Source organism: Symphalangus syndactylus, chromosome 10, assembly GCF_028878055.3.
Source record: "Symphalangus syndactylus isolate Jambi chromosome 10, NHGRI_mSymSyn1-v2.1_pri, whole genome shotgun sequence".
NCBI classification, from domain to species: domain Eukaryota; kingdom Metazoa; phylum Chordata; class Mammalia; order Primates; family Hylobatidae; genus Symphalangus; species Symphalangus syndactylus.
The window spans coordinates 125,608,521-125,628,612 of NC_072432.2; the positions used below are offsets into that span (position 1 = coordinate 125,608,521).

General features: G+C 36.6%; 1 protein-coding gene across 12 annotated transcripts in view; it reads left to right on the forward strand.

Moving 5' to 3' along the window:
- Positions 1-20,092, forward strand: part of NRG1 (neuregulin 1) — a 1,142,226-nt gene that overhangs the window by 947,912 nt on the left and 174,222 nt on the right. For all 12 annotated transcript variants that reach the window (XM_055295915.2, XM_063611456.1, XM_063611457.1 and 9 more), the window contains exon 2: positions 15,861-16,038. In XM_055295915.2, the coding sequence (XP_055151890.2) occupies positions 15,861-16,038 (178 nt within the window). The remainder of the gene's footprint in view (positions 1-15,860; positions 16,039-20,092) is intronic.

Sequence of the window (20,092 nt, forward strand, 5' to 3'; positions counted from 1 at the left end):
ATCAGGATTTAGGATCTTTGGGAGCCATTATTCTGCCTGCTACAGGAATGAATTTCTTTCCACTTGTCTCAGCTCTAAGTGGGCAGTTATTTAAAAACTTTATATTAATTTAGAGAGCTTCATAAACTGCTAAAATTTTCTGAGAACCTAAGTGGTAATATAAGAAGAATAGCTACCAACATTTGTTGAGTGCTTGCAATGTGATACACACTGACTACTATGTGCTTTAATTGCAATATCTTATCTAATCATTTTAGTAGCCCTATGAGATAGGTTCTATTTCATTTACATTTTAGAAAATGTAAAATGAGGCTTGGAGAATTTAAATAATTTGTGTAAGGTCAAACAACTAGCATATGGGAGACTAAGACTTGAAATTGGGTTTGTCTGACCCAGGCTTTTAATCAGCCTATTGCACTATTTATATTTAGCCCTGAAGTGGTAAAATTGTAACATCGTATAATGCAGTACTGAGAATATAATATCTTAGTAATTTTAAATAAATAATTGTTTTAGTAAGGAAAATAAGTTGTTATTAGGAATAAACACTTTCCAAATGACATAATACCCATTGAGCAGTGTTCAACTGATTAATGTCAGTTGGTTATATACTGATTTAGTGATCAGTTCTCAAAGCTTCAATTTAAATAGAAAAGGAAGTTATGTTGCATGATTAAGTGGAAAGGATATAGCTACTTTAACAACTTTTTGTGCTCTCAGATTGTAAAGAGGAAGGATTTATTTTACAAATAAATTGCTTGTGAAAGAAATTTAATTGGTTAATAAAGTCTGTATCTCTTGCCCCCTAACCAGAATGTCAACTCCAGGAGAACAAGGATCTTGGTTTTCTTACTCAATTCTGTATGTCCAATACTTAAAACAGTGAGAGCAATGTAACTGATGCACAATAATATTTGTTGAATGAATGAGTACTGACAAATTCCTAAGGGAATGAAGACAGTTATCTACATGAATAAGGCAGTATCTAGATACTAGTTGGATGCCAGAAGAAGAATATAGAGCGTTCTAATGTGTTTGGCTAGGAACAGACCATATCATGGGCTAATATGATAGAGTAATAAAGGTAGCCATAACCCTGATAAATTCAATATGTTTTTACATAAATCCTGTGCATTAAACTAGTAGCTCACTTGATATGGAGTGTTTGAATCACAGATTGACTTTGCTTATTCGTTCTTCCATTCAGTAAACATTATTGAGCACTGTGCTAGTTATTAGGATAAAAGATGCATTAAAATAATAAAGCCCCTAACTTCCAGGAGCCTCTGTCTCCTAAGTGAAACAAACACCTGTAGAGATAAAATACCTTATATTAAATGGAATAATAATGGTTTTATAGAAACATGGAAGAGGGATACTTAACTTATTATTCAAAAGAGACACTTAACTTATTCAAAAGACATAAATTGAGTTGAGTCATCTTGAGTTTTAGGAGAAATAATTTTTGATTTATGGAGGGGTTGCAAATATAGGACAGAGAGTTCTCCTATACTCTTTATTCAGCTGGTTTAATAATACATAGCTTTGCTATATTGATCAAAACTGAGAAATTAACATTGGTACAATACTGTTAGCTAAACTGCAGACCTTACTTGGACTGCACCATCTTACAACCTTTTGTGCTAAAGGGAAATTGTGTATCAAAGTGCTTTGTAAACAGTAGGCTAAATAGTGGTAGTCTAAGAAGTGCCATCTGGGTGAGCCCAGGGTAGGTCACTGAGGGTGAAAGTTGCATTCTCTGAAGGGAGCTTTAAATAATCTAACCATGAACTCTATTTTATTTTATTTTGTTTTGTTTTGTTTTATTTGTTTTTGAGACAGGATCTTGCTCTGTCACCCAGACTGGAGTGCAGTGGGATGGTTTCAGTTCACTGAAGCCTCAACCTCCTGGGCTCAAGTGATCTGCCCATCCTAGCCTCCTGGGTAGCTGAGACTACAGGCACATGCCACGACACCTGGCTAATTTTGTATTTTTTATAAAGATGATGTTTTACAATGTTGCCCAGGCTGGTCTCAAACTCCTGGGCTCAAGTGATCTGCCTACCTCAGCCTCCCAAAGGGCTGGGATTACAGGCGTCAGCCATGACGCCCAGCCTGAGCTCTCTATATTTAAATTTCCTTTAATAACATGATCAGTTCCACCCATGAATTTAATTAATGCCTTATGAGTTTGCTATTAAAATAAAATGAGCTATTGATGCTTATTGTGTGTGTGACAGTATCCTATTCAAAGTATGGGATACAGTTCTTTGATTCTCTCACTCCATCCTGTGGAAGGTAAACTTACCTTGCAGGTGAGAACGAAGTTCACCTAGGTAATAGATGGACTTGGCCAAGCCACGAGACTTTAGGTGGGAAAATTGGAATCAGAACCCGAGTCAACCCAACTTCAAAGCCCATGTTTTCTCCTTTGTGTTGTTTCCTGAGTCATTTTCCTGTGTAGCCCCCATGAATAAGCATTTTCCAAATTATATTTTGTATTGTGCAAAACTTCACTTCCTTTTTTATTCTAAGACTGTGTATTTCATGCTTCAAGGTTTTCTGATAATTGCAGTATTCTGCAAATTCTCAAAAAATGCTTTTGCTCTTTCTAAGATTTCATGACTTTAAAGAACAGTTACTTTCTTCCTGGCCTTCCTGGTATCAGTCTGTATGATTCTATAATGTTTAGTGTATCTTTTATATTGGCTGCCCTTTCCTTTGAGCATTTTGGTGACTTTTCTTGATAGTTTCCAGCTGCTTTTTTTTTTTTTTTTGTCTCTCAAGAATGACCAAAAGTATATGTAGTTTTTCAGATATTTGTTATGTTATTTTGTGCCATCTAGATTTATATAACCTAACATTTTCTGGCTTTTTTTTTTTAGATATTTATAGATGGTGGTGGTTAAATCAGAGTTAATAATATTAATTTTTAAAATATGCAAAATGCTTTTGTTACTCTTTTTAATTAGGTTTTTACAACTGTATTGAAATATGTGTGGCAGGTGCTATTTCCCCTCCTTTTTCTGCTCAAGATGATTGAGATTCAGAGTAATTTTGTGACTGCTTCATCCTGCAGACCAAACAAGTACTTTACCTACGTTTCCAGTCTCCATTCTTTTTGATAGGGTCTATCAAGCTTATGGCAAAAGCTCAAGATGTTATGTGTAGAGTTCAGTAATTTAAATTCATGGACTTATAAACCATTAACAAAGAATCTGACCTTCTTTCTAAGTAAAAACAAGTAAAACGAAAGGTATTTCTAGTGGAGTGACGGTGTCTTTAGGGATTCATGGGGAATTAATGAAATTCATGGTTGGACCTGATCGTGTTATTAAAGGAAATTAAAATATAGAGAGCTCATGGTTAAATTGTTTAAAGCTCCCTTCAGAGAATGCAAATTTCACCATCAATGCCCTACCCTGGGTTCACCCAGAAGGCATTTCTAGACTACCACTATTTAACCTACTGTTTACAAAGTACTTTCATACCCGATCTCGTTTCGGCACGAAGAAAGTTGTACACAAGGTGGTGCAATCCAAGTAAGGTCTCCAGTGTAGCTAATAGTAGGGTAAGGAAAACGACATGTTGACATGCTAAGTGAGCTTCATTTTGACTTCTTTCATGTAACATTTTTGAGTCTTTGTGCTGAGAAAATTGTATTACATTCTGGAGTCAGTGGATTGTGTCAGAATGTATGGGAAGCAGCTCGCTTTCACTTTCAAAAGATTCTTTAAGGAATTTATGCTTTATGTAAAATAGGGGAGACTACACATTTGGATTCTTTCTTATTGGGATTTCTTTTTGTGTGTTTTATGACACCAAAGGGCACTGACTTCCATCATACAGTTTGACTTCAGAGAACTGTATGGGAAAGTGCAGCAGCCTTGTAGTTATACTGGCCACAGAGTGTAGTCACAGAATAATGTAGCACCAAGTTTCTTACTGTCAACAATCTGTTTAATTTGATTTTGGTTATTTTCCACCTCTTCAGCAAATTCATGTCACTGGGAACCCTAAGATAAGGAATTTGCCTTCCCTGATCTTTCCTGTGGGGTAGAAGTAAAATGATAAGAATTCAATTGTTAGGTTGTCCATGGACCTGCTTAAGAGTGCAAGAAGGTTTTAAAGGTCCTTAGAAAGTCAAATGTGGACCCTGCTGAAGAAGGAATGCAACGTTGCTTACTTAAAACTGTAGTGAACAGAGAAGAGAGAAATTTAACTTTGATATTGTAGGCCTCAACGAGTAAAGAAGGCTTTCAATCCTGGCAGGTACTAAGGTTTTAGTATCATTCTCTTTAATAAGTCATCTGTGGACAAAAATGAAAAAATCAGAAAGCCATAATTACCAAGAAAGTAGATCTGACTAAATAACAAACAGATTTTAGAAGTCCTGAAAGGACACATTTATTTCAGAATTAGCTCTGCTAAAATTTTTCTTTTTCACAGAAGGAATAAGTTTTAAATGGCTACGTGAAAAATAGATTATAGGGAACTAATGTTCTTAGATCATGACTCAGGGACTTTGTTCATTTATATGCACTACTTAAAAGTTTTCACATAGTTATCATTGTTTAAAACTAATTATAATCAAGTGCTAACTCATCTTACCTGGGAATTTAGTTTAGAACATGTAAGTACATTTCTTCTTTAAATAAAAAAGAGAATTTTAGTGACATAAATTAAATGTAGTTCAACTTGAGCAAAGAAGAAATTGTTATAAAGACAAATATTAACATATCAAAATCATGTTAATGTGCTAAATCTACCTAAGCAACACATCAGAACAGAAAAAAAAACTTGACAATAAGAAAATAAGTAAATATATATTAAATTTTTAGTAACTAGATGTTTCTCAATGTTTCTGTTTAACATTTTGGAAGTCAATATGGCTGATATGTATAACACATAAGAAAAAAATCCTGTTTTATGATAGTGGAAAAAATCATTTTTATAAGCTTATGTCACATGAAATTTGCCACACATCAATTAGGTAAAATTGTACTGGATCCATTTTAACCCTGTGAGTTGACTGCCTTCAGTGAAGCTTGCTGGACATCTTTATGTCCGAGAGTGAGATGTTCTTATAATTGGGGGCAGCTGTGGTGACAGAATCAATTAGGCGGGCCTGTTGAACACTTACCTTCCAGCTGCTGGCCGCGGCCCGGTGATTTGCTCCAGCATTCATTGTCACGGTGTATTGCCTTTACACCTCGAAAGAACAACATTAATCCATTAAGACACTTTTGTTGCTGTATCCTCACGTGGGGGTTATCACATCGCAGTGAACACAGGAGTGAGATACAGCATTGTTCACCCTTGTGGCATTTGGCATATGACAGATAGACAGCTACATAGTTAAAAAGAATTTTTTTAATGCCAGTTGCAAGTACTGTCTTGTTTTATTTCCCTGTAAATCATCCAAGTAGCTCAGAAAATTCAGCAATTTTGCCTATCTACTATATTTCTCAGACTGTCTTTTGCACATGGAATAAGTGCAGAAATAATGTCATGTGGTGTATCCCAGGTTTTGTGAGGAAAATATGGTCCCTATTGATAGATCAATAAATAAAATCTTTAGCACATTGTCTAGTAGTTAAGAACTAGGGCTCTGGAGTCAGACTTCCTGGGTTCAGATACTGACTTGATAGTATACCAGCCATGTGACTATAGACAGGTTACTTTATCTCTCTGTTTCTGTTTCTTCATCTGTAAGTTGGGGATAATGATAGTAATACATATCTGCTGGAGTTATCATAAAACTTAAAAACGTTAATGAGCATAAAGCTCTTAGAACAATGCCTGGCACATAGTAGATACTCAATAAGTATCAGCTATTATTATTCAAAGGCATTTATTGTTGAAAGTACTATATATATATAATACGTATATATTACATACTACTATATATACTATATATAGATATACTATAAATAAAAAAGACTTTAACTTCATCTCATAGGCTTTGAAAATATATTATAGTTTTTTAAGATTTTTATCTTTAGCCCCTAACTGTGAAGTACAGGGCAAAGAACTATATAGAAAAGGGAGATTGCTAATTTCAATAAATAACTAATTTCAATTATCAGGGTGAAAAATTATCTTACCTAATAAACCTGCATTCATTTTCCCTTGTAGAATTTTACAGTATTGTAAATTTCTCACAGACAAATGTGGAGAGGTGATTTGGTTTATAAAGCTCATTATAAGAACAAAAAAATTTACTGTAGTGGCTATGAAATGGAGTGATCTTTCCCAGATTTTTTTTTTTTTTGAGACGGAGTCTCGCTCTGTCGCCCCCCAGGCTGGAGTGCAGTGGCGCAATCTCGGCTCACTGCAAGCTCCGCCTCCCGGGTTCACGCCATTCTCCTGCCTCAGCCTCTCCGAGTAGCTGGGACTACAGGCGCCCGCCACCACGCCCGGCTAATTTTTTTTGTATTTTTAGTAGAGACGGGGTTTCACCGTGGTCTCGATCTCCTGACTTCGTGATCTGCCCGCCTCGGCCTCCCAAGGTGCTGGGATTACAAGCGTGAGCCACCGCGCCCAGCCTTTTCCCAGATTTTTAATCTGCTGTCCTTCTCTCCATTTTCTGCCTCCACTTCAAACTTTGTAGAAAAACAACTAGGTATGGTAAAAAGTCCTAGGTTTAAGTTTTGGTTCTGCAGCTTGTTAGACTTACGACAGTAAGTTCCCCTATCAGTTTCCATCTCCTCACCTGTAAATGGAAACAATCATTATGTACCTTACGTGAATTGCATACCAGAACTGTTGCAGATGAAAGGAGATATGACCAAATGGTAACTTTGGGGATATGTAGTGACAACAAGGCACATTAACAGTTAAGGGAGCAAACCAGCATCCTGTAGACAGTGGTCAATCAATGGAGAAGAGCAACTTTGACTTGAGGGCATAGGAGGCATGGTGGCTGACAGTTATAATCCGAGCACTTTGGGAGGCTGAAGCAAGAGGATTCCTTGAAGAGGATTGCTTGAAGTGTTTGAGACCAGCCTGGACCACATGAATGTCTGTATACAAAAAAACAAAACAAAAAGCCCAGCGTGGCAGTGTGTGCCTGTGCCTATGGTCCCAGCTATGTGAGAGGCTAAGGCAGGAGGATCACTTGAGCTTAGGATTCCGAGGCTGCAGTAAGCTATGATCACATAGCGTGAGTGACAGAGTGAGACTCTGCCTCCAAAAAAAAAAAAAAAAAAAAAAAATTAAAGCAGAGAAGGTAATGTGCTCTTCTTGCAATAATACAAAAACCATCTGAGCACGCTGGGTAGACTCTGAAATTAGGTGAAATAAGTGAGCTAGCAAGGAACATGACCAGGGTCTCAGCTGAGGCAGGGTCCAGTTTGAGAGTTCTCCGACAGTGATGTCCGGATAAGAGAAATACAGAACATGAAAACTTCAAAGTAAAGATAATACGACTTACTTGACCATTTTCCAGTTAGATTTACGTGTCATTTTTGTTAGTGTCTGATGGCAGAGCAGCATGAGAGTCCTAGCCCAGTGGCATGCAGAACACAAGCAATGTCACAGGGCCCCACGATTCCAAATAATAAAAAGACATAGAGAAGTTAGATGGGGCCTCTGGAATCATTTTGCACCTGGGTTTCTTCTTTGTCAGTGTCTTCCAGATTCTTCCTCATCCTTTCAGCAGACACTTGAAGTCCTACTTTGGGTTAGGAGAGCCTGAGATCCTGTATATCTTCCATCCAATAAATTTAGAAATTTTTATGTTTAGGTATAGTATCAATCAAAATGGACAATACACAGTCAGGAAATAGCCTAACCCTCCAAATAGGGGCTGTGACCCCCTACTATTAACTCACTGACCCTTGTTTGATTTAGTAGGGATAAATTCCTTGAATGGCCCTCTGTTTGTACATGTGGGTTTTTTTGTTCTGTTTTGTTTTGTTTTTTGAGACGGACTCTTGCCCTGTCACCCAGGCTGGAGTGCAGTGGCATGCCCACTGCAATCTCCGCCTCCCCAGTTCAAGTGATTCTCATGCCTCGGCCTCCCTAGTAACTGGGATTACAGATGTGTGCCACAATGCTTGGCTAATTTTTGTATTTTTAGTAGAGATGGGGTTTCACCATGTTGGTCAGGCTGGCCTTGAACTCTTGATCTCAAGTGATCCATCTGCCTCGGCCTCCCAAAGTGCTGGGATTGCAGGTGTGAGCCACCAGTGCCCAGCCCTCTACATGTTTTTTAAATGCAGTCAGTTGAGTGTGGTTTTCAGATGGAGAATAAGGTTAATCATCTTCAATGGCCTTAGCATAAGCATACTGTTTAACTGAGCTGATTGTGGCTCATACCCTCAAATCAAATATCTTAAAGAATCCTACTGTTTCAGTCATTGTGTAGCAGTTAATTGTGAGAAGTGAAACTTGGAGGGCATCCGTATGTAAAATCTCCCACCAAAGGAAACCAATATGTTCGGGAAATTAAAATGAAGCACTAGTAAGAAGCCAACTCTGGCGGTAGTGGCACCACTATGATGAGTGTTAGAAGTAAAATGCTGAAATAGTGCCCCCAATTTTATTCTTTTCTGTTGTATAATGACACGTTCTATGCATGTGATGTGCTTGCAAAGAAATTATTCAGTAGTTCATATACACATCGTTGCATTACGTAAGGAGTTGGACATGGAACTGCTAGAATGGAATTTCCAGAGTCCAGCCATCTTAACCCTACTTTGAAGCCTATTCCCAGCATGTTTGCTAGTTGGATTTAGTTTGCTGCCAGTGGTAAACAGAGTCAGCTTGAGAATATATTGTAACAAAATACTGAATTTTATGGCAACTTTTATTTCAAATGAAGGTGCCATCCTCCTTCCTCAATAGGCAGCGACAAATAGCAACTCCATTCCAGCTCACAGGGAACTCTATTTAACTTGAATCAAGAACATTCTGTCTGAAGCCTGATTCAGCTAAAGCACAGGGTGGGGTAAGCACAACATCACCACAGGTGACAACAAATAATGATCTTGTTGGGCGATTCGGGATGTAACTCGACATCACCCACTGCATCAGTAGCAGGACATTAAAACCTAGGTGCATTCCGAAAAACCGTTACCACTAGAATGTGCTGCCTTTTACACAGCTATATTTACACACTTTCATCTGATAAGACAAACTTTCCCTTTTATAGCCAAATTTGTGAGTGCAGCTCAGAAGAGAAGACCAGATGGAAGAGCACAAAGTTTATCCACTCTGTTGCAGGACTGTAATCAACTTCGTGAGATAGTACAAGGAGGGAGAAATATGATCGGGGGAGTTTTGGAGACACTCCATAGTAATTTATCTACTTCTAAGATGACTATTAACCAAAGGACATCCTGCATAGAGGATTGATTAATGGTATTCGTGTGGTTTTCATTAGCTAACATGATTGTCAGTCACCGGTTGTCACTGTGGGATCTGCACATATGTGATGGTGGGCTTTTTACACATTTATGCAGGGAAGACTTAGCTGGGATCATAGCTGAAAGCTCATTGTTACTTGATAATATTTTGCAGGTTTCCTGTGTAATTTGTTCAATGTGTTGAGGCTCTTCAGATTAGCTGCACAAACGTGGAGAGTAAAGATACGAGCTAGCTTTGCATTGTCAGATCCTTCAGAGACCAGAAATAACAACTTATCTAGTGTCACATGCCATCAGCATATCTCTGCAGCATACACATGCCAAAATTTGTTTCCTGTTCTTAACAATACAGTACAATATTTGATATAGCTGCACAGATAATATTTGAAAAATAAGGGCACAGTAGATGATTAAAACAAGAGGATTGCTTAGATGAATGAGGTTTTTTTTTGGAAATTTATTTTGCCCTTACCACAAGTATTTATTCACTCATTAAATTATTGGAATAAATGAACATGTTGCCTTGAGTTTTTGTGGTGGTCAGAATATGAAATATAAGTATTTTTGGATTATGACCACATTTTTTTCCTAACTTGTGTGACATAGCAAATAGGAAAAGCAGAGTACAAAAGTAAACTTTGGAAGTATGCTTCGTATACCTGCATGTTTTGAGTTAGAATCAGAAGAGTATATTTGTGATCTTTTAAAATCTTTGAAAACACTTAAAACCTGTAAAAAGAAGTATTCAAAAGAAGCACCTGTGAAATGTGTGGCATTGCTCTGATGGCATTTGCATGTCTCTTTTAAAAGACTGTTCCTTGCACTTGACTGTGTGCCTCTGTTGATGCATTTCTAAGGGTGTGGATATGTTTATATTAATGTCAAGCAAGTTTGAAATAGATTTAGGCACAGACTGCTTAAAACTTGCTCTGTTATTAAATTGTTTCAGGGTGTGGAACTACCGCCTCTCTAGAAACATGTAGAAAGCAAAATTATGAACTGCGGTAGACCAAATACAATTAAATCATGCTTAAGATTTTCGGAACACCTGCATTTGAAGCATTAACTTACCCTTGAGCTTGCCTTCATCCAGTTTTTAATTAGCAGACCTTTTATGCTTAGATAAGACTTGCAAGACAAGTAAAAATGTTTTTGCACTTTTATAATTTGAGTACTTAGTTAACAAGAATTGACCCTAAGTTTAGGAACTACCATTGACCTTATAAATTTATTCCTGGATATTAGAAGATACTTGGTGAATAGGTTTTATTTCAGTGAAATAAATGAGATTGTTTCATGTGAGTAAACCGTATGCCTGAGAAACATGTATACATTGAAAATGAATTCTATTAACAGATAGCTATTTATATAATCTCTGACAAAAAATTTACTCTGTTGAAAATTGACTCATTATGGATAGATGAAGAAAATCATACAAACCACATGGGCTCAAATATTAGTTTGCACTTTTATAAGAATCTGTGAAATATTCAGGGCTATTCCAGTAGTCCTGGAAGACAAAAAGTTTGAAATAATATCCACAAAGACAAAAAAAGGTTTAAAAGTTTTGCCCTGTGTTCTTGATACTTGAATTTGAGCTCTGCCCTGAGTAAGTGAGAAACTTTGTATAGTCCTTGTCTAGAAGGTACCACTGACAGCAGAACACTCATAGGTCAAGGATGCAATTGTGCAGCTCTGTTGTTAGTACACAGATGTGTTTCTTCACTTATGCTATGGAGGATTTTGAGTTACCAACTTAAGAGAGCTGTTTTCTGAAAAGCTGGATATCCTCATGTCATAGAAGTTACCCCAGGAGGATGCAGCAGGCACATTATTACACCTGGACCTCTAGGGATGCAAAGTTAGAGTAGCCATGAGCTTTTCCACATCTGATGGATTTGAAACTATGTGCAAGAGAGAGAAATTCAGGCTGGTCACTAGAGGTATCCTTGAACCCCAAACATCGAGAAATGTTCATACATCAGGGTCAGCTTAGGAGGGGGTATTTTAGCTAAGAAGGACCTTGGATCTGAAGGTCTCTGCCTCATTGCATTGTAGATCATCTCATAAGGCAAGGGATGTACCACTCCGCCTATGGACCCCAAAGAAAAGGAGAAATGTTGACCTGCCCAATGAGTGATTGGTTTCCTTCCATCAAAAGACCTAGTGGGGTGGAGCCCTGAAGTCACGATTGTGAGGATGAACCATATGAGCATTTCAATGCAATACCGCTTGCAGAATTTAAATGATTTAACTGAATTTAAATGTTATCATTATTAATTAATTAAATTTAACTTATAAATTATTAACTCACATATTTACAAGAATTTCTTTCATGACTGCAAATTAACCAAGACTTTAAAAATACTTAATGACATGAACATAAAGAAGCACACCATAGACACCAGAACCTCCTTGAGAGCAGAGGGTGAAAGGAACGTGACATTTGCGAACTACCAGTTGGGTACTATGCTTATTACTTGGACGATGAAATCATCCGTGCAGCAAACCCCTGCAACAATTTACCCATATAAAAATCTGCACATGTACCCGCTGCACCTAAAATAAAAGTTAAAAAGAAAAAAAGAAAAAAGAACAGACTAATGCACACACACACACACACACACACACACACACACACGCGTACTTAATGAAGCCTAGGTCTTTTATCTAATGGCAGAAATATCAGATGAGAAAGGCAGAAAATCAGAGATAGACCAAAGCTCCTGATTTTTTTTTTCCTCTGTATGTGTTAGTATGTGTATGTATAAATGTATTTCTATTTGCTAAACCATCTAAAGTTTAGTTGAAGACATCATGACATTTCACACCTAAATGCTTAAGCAGATATTGTCTAAGAACAAGGAGATTCCTTTGCGTAACCACAATGCAGTGCTCCCGCTTGAGAAATTTAATTTTGATACAATATTTTTATTCACATTTCCCCAGTAGTCCCAAAAATATCCTACATAGCTCTTTTTCCTTTGGAGCAGGATCCATTCAGTAGCTCCATATTGCATTGACTTGCCATGTCTCTTTAATCTCCTTTAATCTAGATCACATTCACAGTCTTCTTTTGTTATTTATTACATTGATTTTAAAGCCTACTTCTGTTGTTTTATAGAATATCTCTCATTTTGAATTTGTCGTATTGTTTCCTCATGTTTGAAATCAAGATCCCTAATACAGAAATAAGAAATAAACTAATGAAGATAGAAGGTGAGGAGGAAGGAGAGATGAGCTAGAGAGAGAAAAGAAAAGAGAGAATGAGAGAAAAGAAGGAAAGAGAGAGGCAAACTGATTTTATGCTAAAATGTTTATCAGAGTGGAAGAAAACAAAGTCTCCATAGATTTATGTTTAGACTATATCGATAAGCAAATATATGGAGTGGTAAGTGGGGAAACATGGTCCTTAAAGCGAAGGTATCTGAAGTACAGTTGACACTCAGACAATGTAGGCATTAGGAGTGCCAATCCCCTGTGTGGTCAAAAATTTAAGTATAACTTTTGACCCCCCCAAACCTAACTACTAATAGACTACTGTTGACTGGAAGTCTTATCGATACTACAGTTGGTTAATAAATATTTTTAACTTATATGTATTATATATGGTATTCTTATAATACAGTAACATAAAGAAATTATTACAAGGAAGAGAAAATATATTTACTATTCATCAGGTGAAAGTGGATCATTATAAAGGTCTTCATCCTTGTCATCTTCATGTTGAGTAGGCTGAGGAGGAATAGGAAGAAGAGGGCGTTAGTCTTGCTATCTCAGGGGCAGCAGAGAAGAAAATTCATGTATAAGGCATTTTGCTTACAGACAAGGGAATAAACCTTGGAAGTTCTTGTGTGTTCCCAAGTTAAATGTAAAATCCAGAGGGGTGAAGAATTCAAACTAGTTATTTCAGTTTATACATAAATTAATGAGGCAATGTATTTTTCTTAATATATGTAAACCAGTTTTTTTGGTGTCATTTAGCGCCAGCATATTTGTTTCTTTAAAACCCTTCACCAGGCCGTTGGCTCACACCTGTAATCCCAACATTCTGGGAGGCCAAGGCAGGCAGATTGTTTGAGCCCAGGATGTGGAGACCAGCCTGGCTAACATGGCGAAACTCTGTCTCTACAAAAAATACAACAATTAGCCAGGCATGGTGGCATGCACTTCTGGTTCCAGTTACTCGGGAGGCTGAGGTGGGAGGGTCCCTTGAGCCCAATAGGTGGAGGTTTCAGTGAACCATGATCATGCGACTGCACCCCAGCCTGTGCAGCTGAGCAAGATCCTGTCTAAATAAATAAATAAATAAATAAATCTCATCACCAGGCTCACAAAATTAAAAATGGTCTTAAGGAGTTAACAGAAATATGTAGACACTATTTCAGATACATGATAATTTATTCTGTTTTTAAAAACCTGCAAAACAGAGATTCATGAACCACATTTTAAAAAGACTTCTATGAAAGCTCTTCAGAAAAAAATATTTTCAAGCTGTCAAAAAAAAAAAAAAAAAAAAAAAAAAAGAACCAGACAAAATAATCAGGTATCAAGGGCTAGGAACAGCTAAAATAAGTTTTCTAATTTGCCAGTGTGTCTACTACATTAAATGCCTGCTTCTCCACTTCATCTCCCAGCCACCAAATAAATAAAAAGGGGGATATGTAACTGTAGGGGTACTGCTAAGAAATCACAGCATTCAAATGATTTTTTTCTGAAATTTATTGGAAACTTCATATGTTCGTTTTTGACACTTTTAGGATTTACTTGGCAAGGGCAGAATCGTAGAAAAACAAATAGAGTTCCCTGAGTAGGAAAGGCCCTCTATTTCCTGTTCATGGTTAGGTGACCCTGATTACTGTCCTTGGAGTCTTGAGCCCCTCACCCGGTGAATAATTAGGTACTGAATCAGGGAGGTACAGACTCATTTGCCTGGGTTTGTTTTCTGGGAGTTCCTGTTTAACATTCCTGAACTGGAGCAGAAGTAGATTTTGTAGCTGGCTTTTCTGAGACTCAGAGGAAACTGAGAGTTATTGAATTCTCAGGTTCTGTGACGTTTGTTGATTATTAAGTGAAATGATGTGTACAGAGGAAAATTTATTCATCTATGCTTTTAAGAAATGTCTATGATAAACAGAATTAGACATACTATATAGAATTGCGTAACACACCACCACATGTCCGTATTACCCAGCTTCCACAGTTATCAGCTTCTTGGTAATTGTTTTTCACCTTTATGCCTATCCATTCCCCACCACCATATTATCTTGAAGCAAATCTCAGATATTATAACATTTTATCTGTAAGTATTTCAGTAGATATTTTTAAGCAGTCTTGCTTAAAATAAGAATGGTATGTAGGTGTTTAATTTATTCTCCAAGTTAATGCATAATTTAAGTACTCACAGTCTCTGTTGGGACTATTTAGATGCACTAAATCCAATCAAAGAGAGAATTTGTTTCGAGTAGTGGTCATCTGGAATGGTCCATTCATGGTGTATGGGATAGCAACTATGTAGGTCCAGTCAAAGAGTGATAGCATCAGAGAATTTCTGTCTTGAAGAAAGGAGCCATTGTTAAGATTGATGGTTTTTCTGTGTTCTTTGGTCCCCTCTGATGACAGGATAGTGAAATGAGCCCTAGCTCCAAGTACTCACAAACTTTGTAACCATGGATAAAGTCAGCCACTTACTTATCTCTGAAATTAAACTTCCCGATTTTAAAAATGGATGTGATGCTTCCTGCGCCTATTCACAGAACTGTGATACACTGTGATTTGGGATGTGAACATGCTTTAAAAATAATGGCCCGGTTACATATTCTCCTTTTTATTTTTTATTTTATTTTTTAAATTTCTTTTTGAAACAGAATCTCACTCTGTTGCCCAGGCTGAAGTGCAGTGGTGGGATCACGGCTCACTGCAGCATTGACCTCCTGGGCTCGGGTGGTCTTTCCACCTCAGCCTCCCAGGTAGCTGGCATTACAGGCACATGCCACCATGCCAGGCTAATTTTTGTATTTTCATAGAGGTGGGGTTTCACCATGTTGCCCAAACTGGTCTCCAACTTCTGAGCTCAAGTGATTCTCCTGCCTCAGCCTCCCGAAGTTGGGGGATTACAGGCGTGAGCCACCGCGCCCGGCCTACATATGCTCCTTTAACACAGGCTTTTGGCTCTTTGAAATTACCAACATTCAGGATTCTTAATGGCATCAGAGAATATAAAGCTTGAAGAAGTAACTATCTAGAATTTTTTAAGGGATAATTTTCTAATCTTGGTTCTCTCTTTTCTTCTGAGTATATTTTATTTGGGCATTTTATTTTTCTCCAAGATGAGATCCATTTTTGTTCATCCATTTGGAAATTGTTTTTCTCTCTGTTAATAAAACCTTTGGAATGGTGCCTTGATCAGGCTAACTCCAGATTAAATGTTTCTCTTTGAAAGATTGCCTGCTGATCAGAATTGTTTTTCGTTCCCTTTTCTTCTTTTAGCCTTGCCTCCCCGATTGAAAGAGATGAAAAGCCAGGAATCGGCTGCAGGTTCCAAACTGGTCCTTCGGTGTGAAACTAGTTCTGAATACTCCTCTCTCAGATTCAAGTGGTTCAAGAATGGGAATGAATTGAATCGAAAAAACAAACCACAAAATATCAAGATACAAAAAAAGCCAGGGTAAGTATAATGCATAAAATAGTAGAGACTGCCCCCAGAAATAAGATAACATATAAATGTTATTTAGACCCTAATAAGTGAATTTTCTATCAGAAACATAGATAATAAGTGAAAAGCTGTTTCATTATATAATGACAAAAAATCATGTTATCGCATAGGCAAGAATTCTTGTGGTTCTTACATCTTATTGATGAAGGAAATAAAGGATGGCTGGAGAAAGAAGTGTAGGAAGTAAGAAGAGATGGAAGGGAAGAAGGAAGAGAGCATTAGTGGTAGATGCTGTCATAGTAATAGATCCTAAAATTCAATTTCTTGGCCGGGACGGTGGCTCACAACTGTAATCCCAGCTCTTTGGGAGGCCAAGGAGGGCAGATCACCTGAAGTCAGGAGTTTGAGACCAGCCTGGCCAACATGGTGAAACCCTGTCTCTACTAAAAACACAAAAAGTAGCTGGGAGTGGTGGGTGCCTGTAATCCCAGCTACTTGGGAGGCTGAGGCAGGAGAATCACTTGAACCCGGGAGGCGGAGGTTGCAGTGAGCCAAGAGCACGCCACCGCACTCCAGCCTGGGCAACAGAGCAAGACTCCACCTCAAAAAAAAAATGCAATTTCTTTAAAATAAGACAAATGCATATGATAATTTAGAGTACCAGTGCCTTACACAGTTAAAATCACAACTTCATTGTAAAGCTCAGTGAATAGATTTATGGAAAGAATTGGAATGTAACCAATTGAATTCAGACTATTTTTTAACAAGGGGTTAATGATATAATTTTATCTAATAAGAATTTTTAACTGACACTGCTGATAAAGCACATCATCACTCTAGCAGATTTTAAAATTAGGTAATGTTAGGTAGCGAGAATTTTACATGTTCCTACCCTCCCCGAGGAGGTCCATATTTGATAGGGCTTCATGTGACTCCTGTAACATCTTGGTGGATGCATTCTGTATCTACTCTAAAATGATGTTCTGTTATCATCCCTACACTCTTCATTCTTATTTACTTCCTTACGTAAGAATCATTTCTTCTAATATCAAACTACGTTTTGAAATCAGAGAAGAGATAAGTAGGTTGGATTTTTGCTTCTAAGGAGTCCTTTAATCAATGTGACATGTATAATAGTGGTTCTAAACTCAAAGATGACATTTTCTGCACTCACATCTCACAGGGTTCCAGTGAACCCCCAAGTATGGTAACAGAAGCAACAGAACAATCTCCTATACTTTGATTTTGTAGGACATTAACCAGAAAGTTGTTACACATTCATGAGCAAAGTGATTACAATGAGAATTAAATTTAATCTTATCAAAGATTTTGCTCTGATGACTGTAGTTAGTTTTTTTTTTCTAGTTTCTGTGGTTTTATTAGCTACATACTTACTTTATTAACTACATGTTGACTCTAGTTATTGATCATGTCAGATAGATCTATAGCTTTGGAAGTATAATAAAGTATAAAAGAAAGGGTTGTATCACTTTCTGCAGCAGGTGGTACTTCAAAGATACAAAATATAATACTGTAAAGAGACATGGCATTTTTATACCTAATATTACTTATTTTTTTACATTATTCCAATATGTAGCAGTTCAACAGCACATGACAACTATATTATTTTGCAGATTAGGAAATTGAGGGTCAAAAAAGTGTTCTACTCTGCCTCAAGTCCTATAACTAGTAAGAGACTCAGTGAGAGCTGAGTTTATTATTGTTATACCCATTAAAAAATGTAATATACTTAGAATGAAGGAAGTTAAGTTTCTTTCTGTAGATCATAGTGGTAATGAATTGTTAAAGTTAGATTTGAAATAGATCTGACTCTAAGTCTCATGTTTAACAGCATATGTGCATGAGGGGAGGAGGAAATACAATGAATGAATTGAAAAGATAAGTATGATTCTTATAAAGAAGTTTAACAGGATAAAAAAATACTCCTAGATTTTGGATGGAATCGATTTTGGTGTTTGCTTTTCATCAGACAAGTTAGTAAGAAATGAATTTATCTCTACATGCAGGGTAATGTCTCATTTATTTCTATGTGGCTGTCAAAGGATACCAGTAATATTTAAGTGCCCATGAAAGGTTTTATGCTAGGACTGTGGAGAAATTAAAGAGGTATAGGGCATTACAATCTCTGTGCCCAGGGGCGGGGGTCATAAGATTGTATAGAGATTATCTAGTTCAGTCTTATATGAAACATGGGAATTCTGGAAGTTATGTGTTGAAACACTGTTAGAGCAGGGGAGGAGGAAGGGAGGGAGGAGAATTTCATCTAGAAGAAAGCATGTCACATTGCAGATATTCAATCTGATGCCACCTGGAGAGAAGCAAATGAAGTTCGGTAGATAAGATGAGAAAATGAATTTTTTAAAAAAGTGAACTGACTAGAATGAATAGGCTTTAGAAAAGGTACATGTATACTTAAAAAGGTAATTTGTTATATGGCTTCGATGACATATAAAAGTATCGTTAGTATTCAGAAAAGTGTTTTCATATTGGCTTCATAGGTCCAGACAGCTAAGAGCACTGTCTACATATTAATAAAATCCCATTATACCAGAAAGGGCAATAGTCAGAAATTACTTCTTTTAAACAATAGTCTTCCTGGAAAGAATTAAATGGGGAAAAATGTATTGAAATGATGCAACCATAAATCACTTGCAGCAAAACAGTTAACATATTTGATCTAAAAATAAGACATACTTTGTATAGAGTGGACAGGTATTTGATAAGTGATCATCTTATCAGTTTTTAGAATTGGGTATTTTGTCATTTCTAAAATTGTGTCTTTTTATAAAAAAAAGCATTGTCAGTTTTTTTAAGATTAAAGGATCCAACTGAATCTCAATTTAATTAACATTTGCAAGGTGTTCTATTATTTCAATTTATCCTGTAAATATAAGTAGAAGGAATATAATTATTGTTTTACCCATTTAAAACATTAATATCCTGAAAATGAAGGAAGCTGAGTTTCTTCCTGTAGATCATACTGGTAATGAATAGTTAAACTTAGATTTGAAATAGGTCTGACTCTGTCTTGTGTTTTTTCAACAGACGTTTGTGATTTTGCTACATAAAGTCAGAAGTCAGAACATAGGGCTCTGGCATGCTTAGGATATGTCTTTAATTAAAAGATTCTTATTTTTCAGATTCATTTATATATTACTATTAATGATTTTTAATTACTAAGATATTCAGACTATTAGTGTTTTGCAGTGGTTAGTTGGTTACTTGACTTAAACTTTTTCTTAGGCTATGGTCAACCAAGCAGAGGTGAAGTTTAGTTTGAGGCGTAAGATTTTTCTGGGATTCTCTTTATTTAAATACATTGACTGTTTCCCAATCCTTAGTCTTGATTTCTTTTTCACACTTCTTACAATCTAGATTATGCATAGCAGCCAGCATATCCTTTTAATCCCTTGGTGTTTAATGGAACAATTTCATTATGAAATTTCTATTATTTTGTAAAATCTTACCCTTTTTTTGCCCATGGTCCTACTAAAAACTACATTCCTACATGTTCTTCGTGTGATTTTTGAATTCCCATTGAGCCTTTGTTTATTTGGCTAACCCATGTGTGGGACCAATGAAAAGAAATGGAAACTACCCTCGTGTTATATGTCTGCTTATGTCTTTGTTCTTGTTTTCTTTGACTGGTGGATGATTTTGATCAAGAAAACTGGTTAAAAAGCTTGGTGTGTGACAGATTCATATGTGAGGACTGGCAGATTGACCTCATTTAAATACCTGTTCTATCTTAGCTTTATTAAAGGCTGGCTTCCTATTATTTGTATGTTTCACACACTTTTGGACACCCTTAATTTTGCCTCAGCTCTTACATATTTTAATTTTGTTTAAAATTGGCTCTCATTGGTTTATTCACATTGGACAAATATTACAATTATTTCCTCTATTTTTAATGGTTGCTTTTTTTGACTTTATAATGGAAAAAGTTTATGTGCATTTTTTTCCCATATTAGCTGAGCAACTCTGGCAGATCACTTGAACTTTATATATAATGAAATCTCAATGTTCTTATGTAGAAAATGGGAAT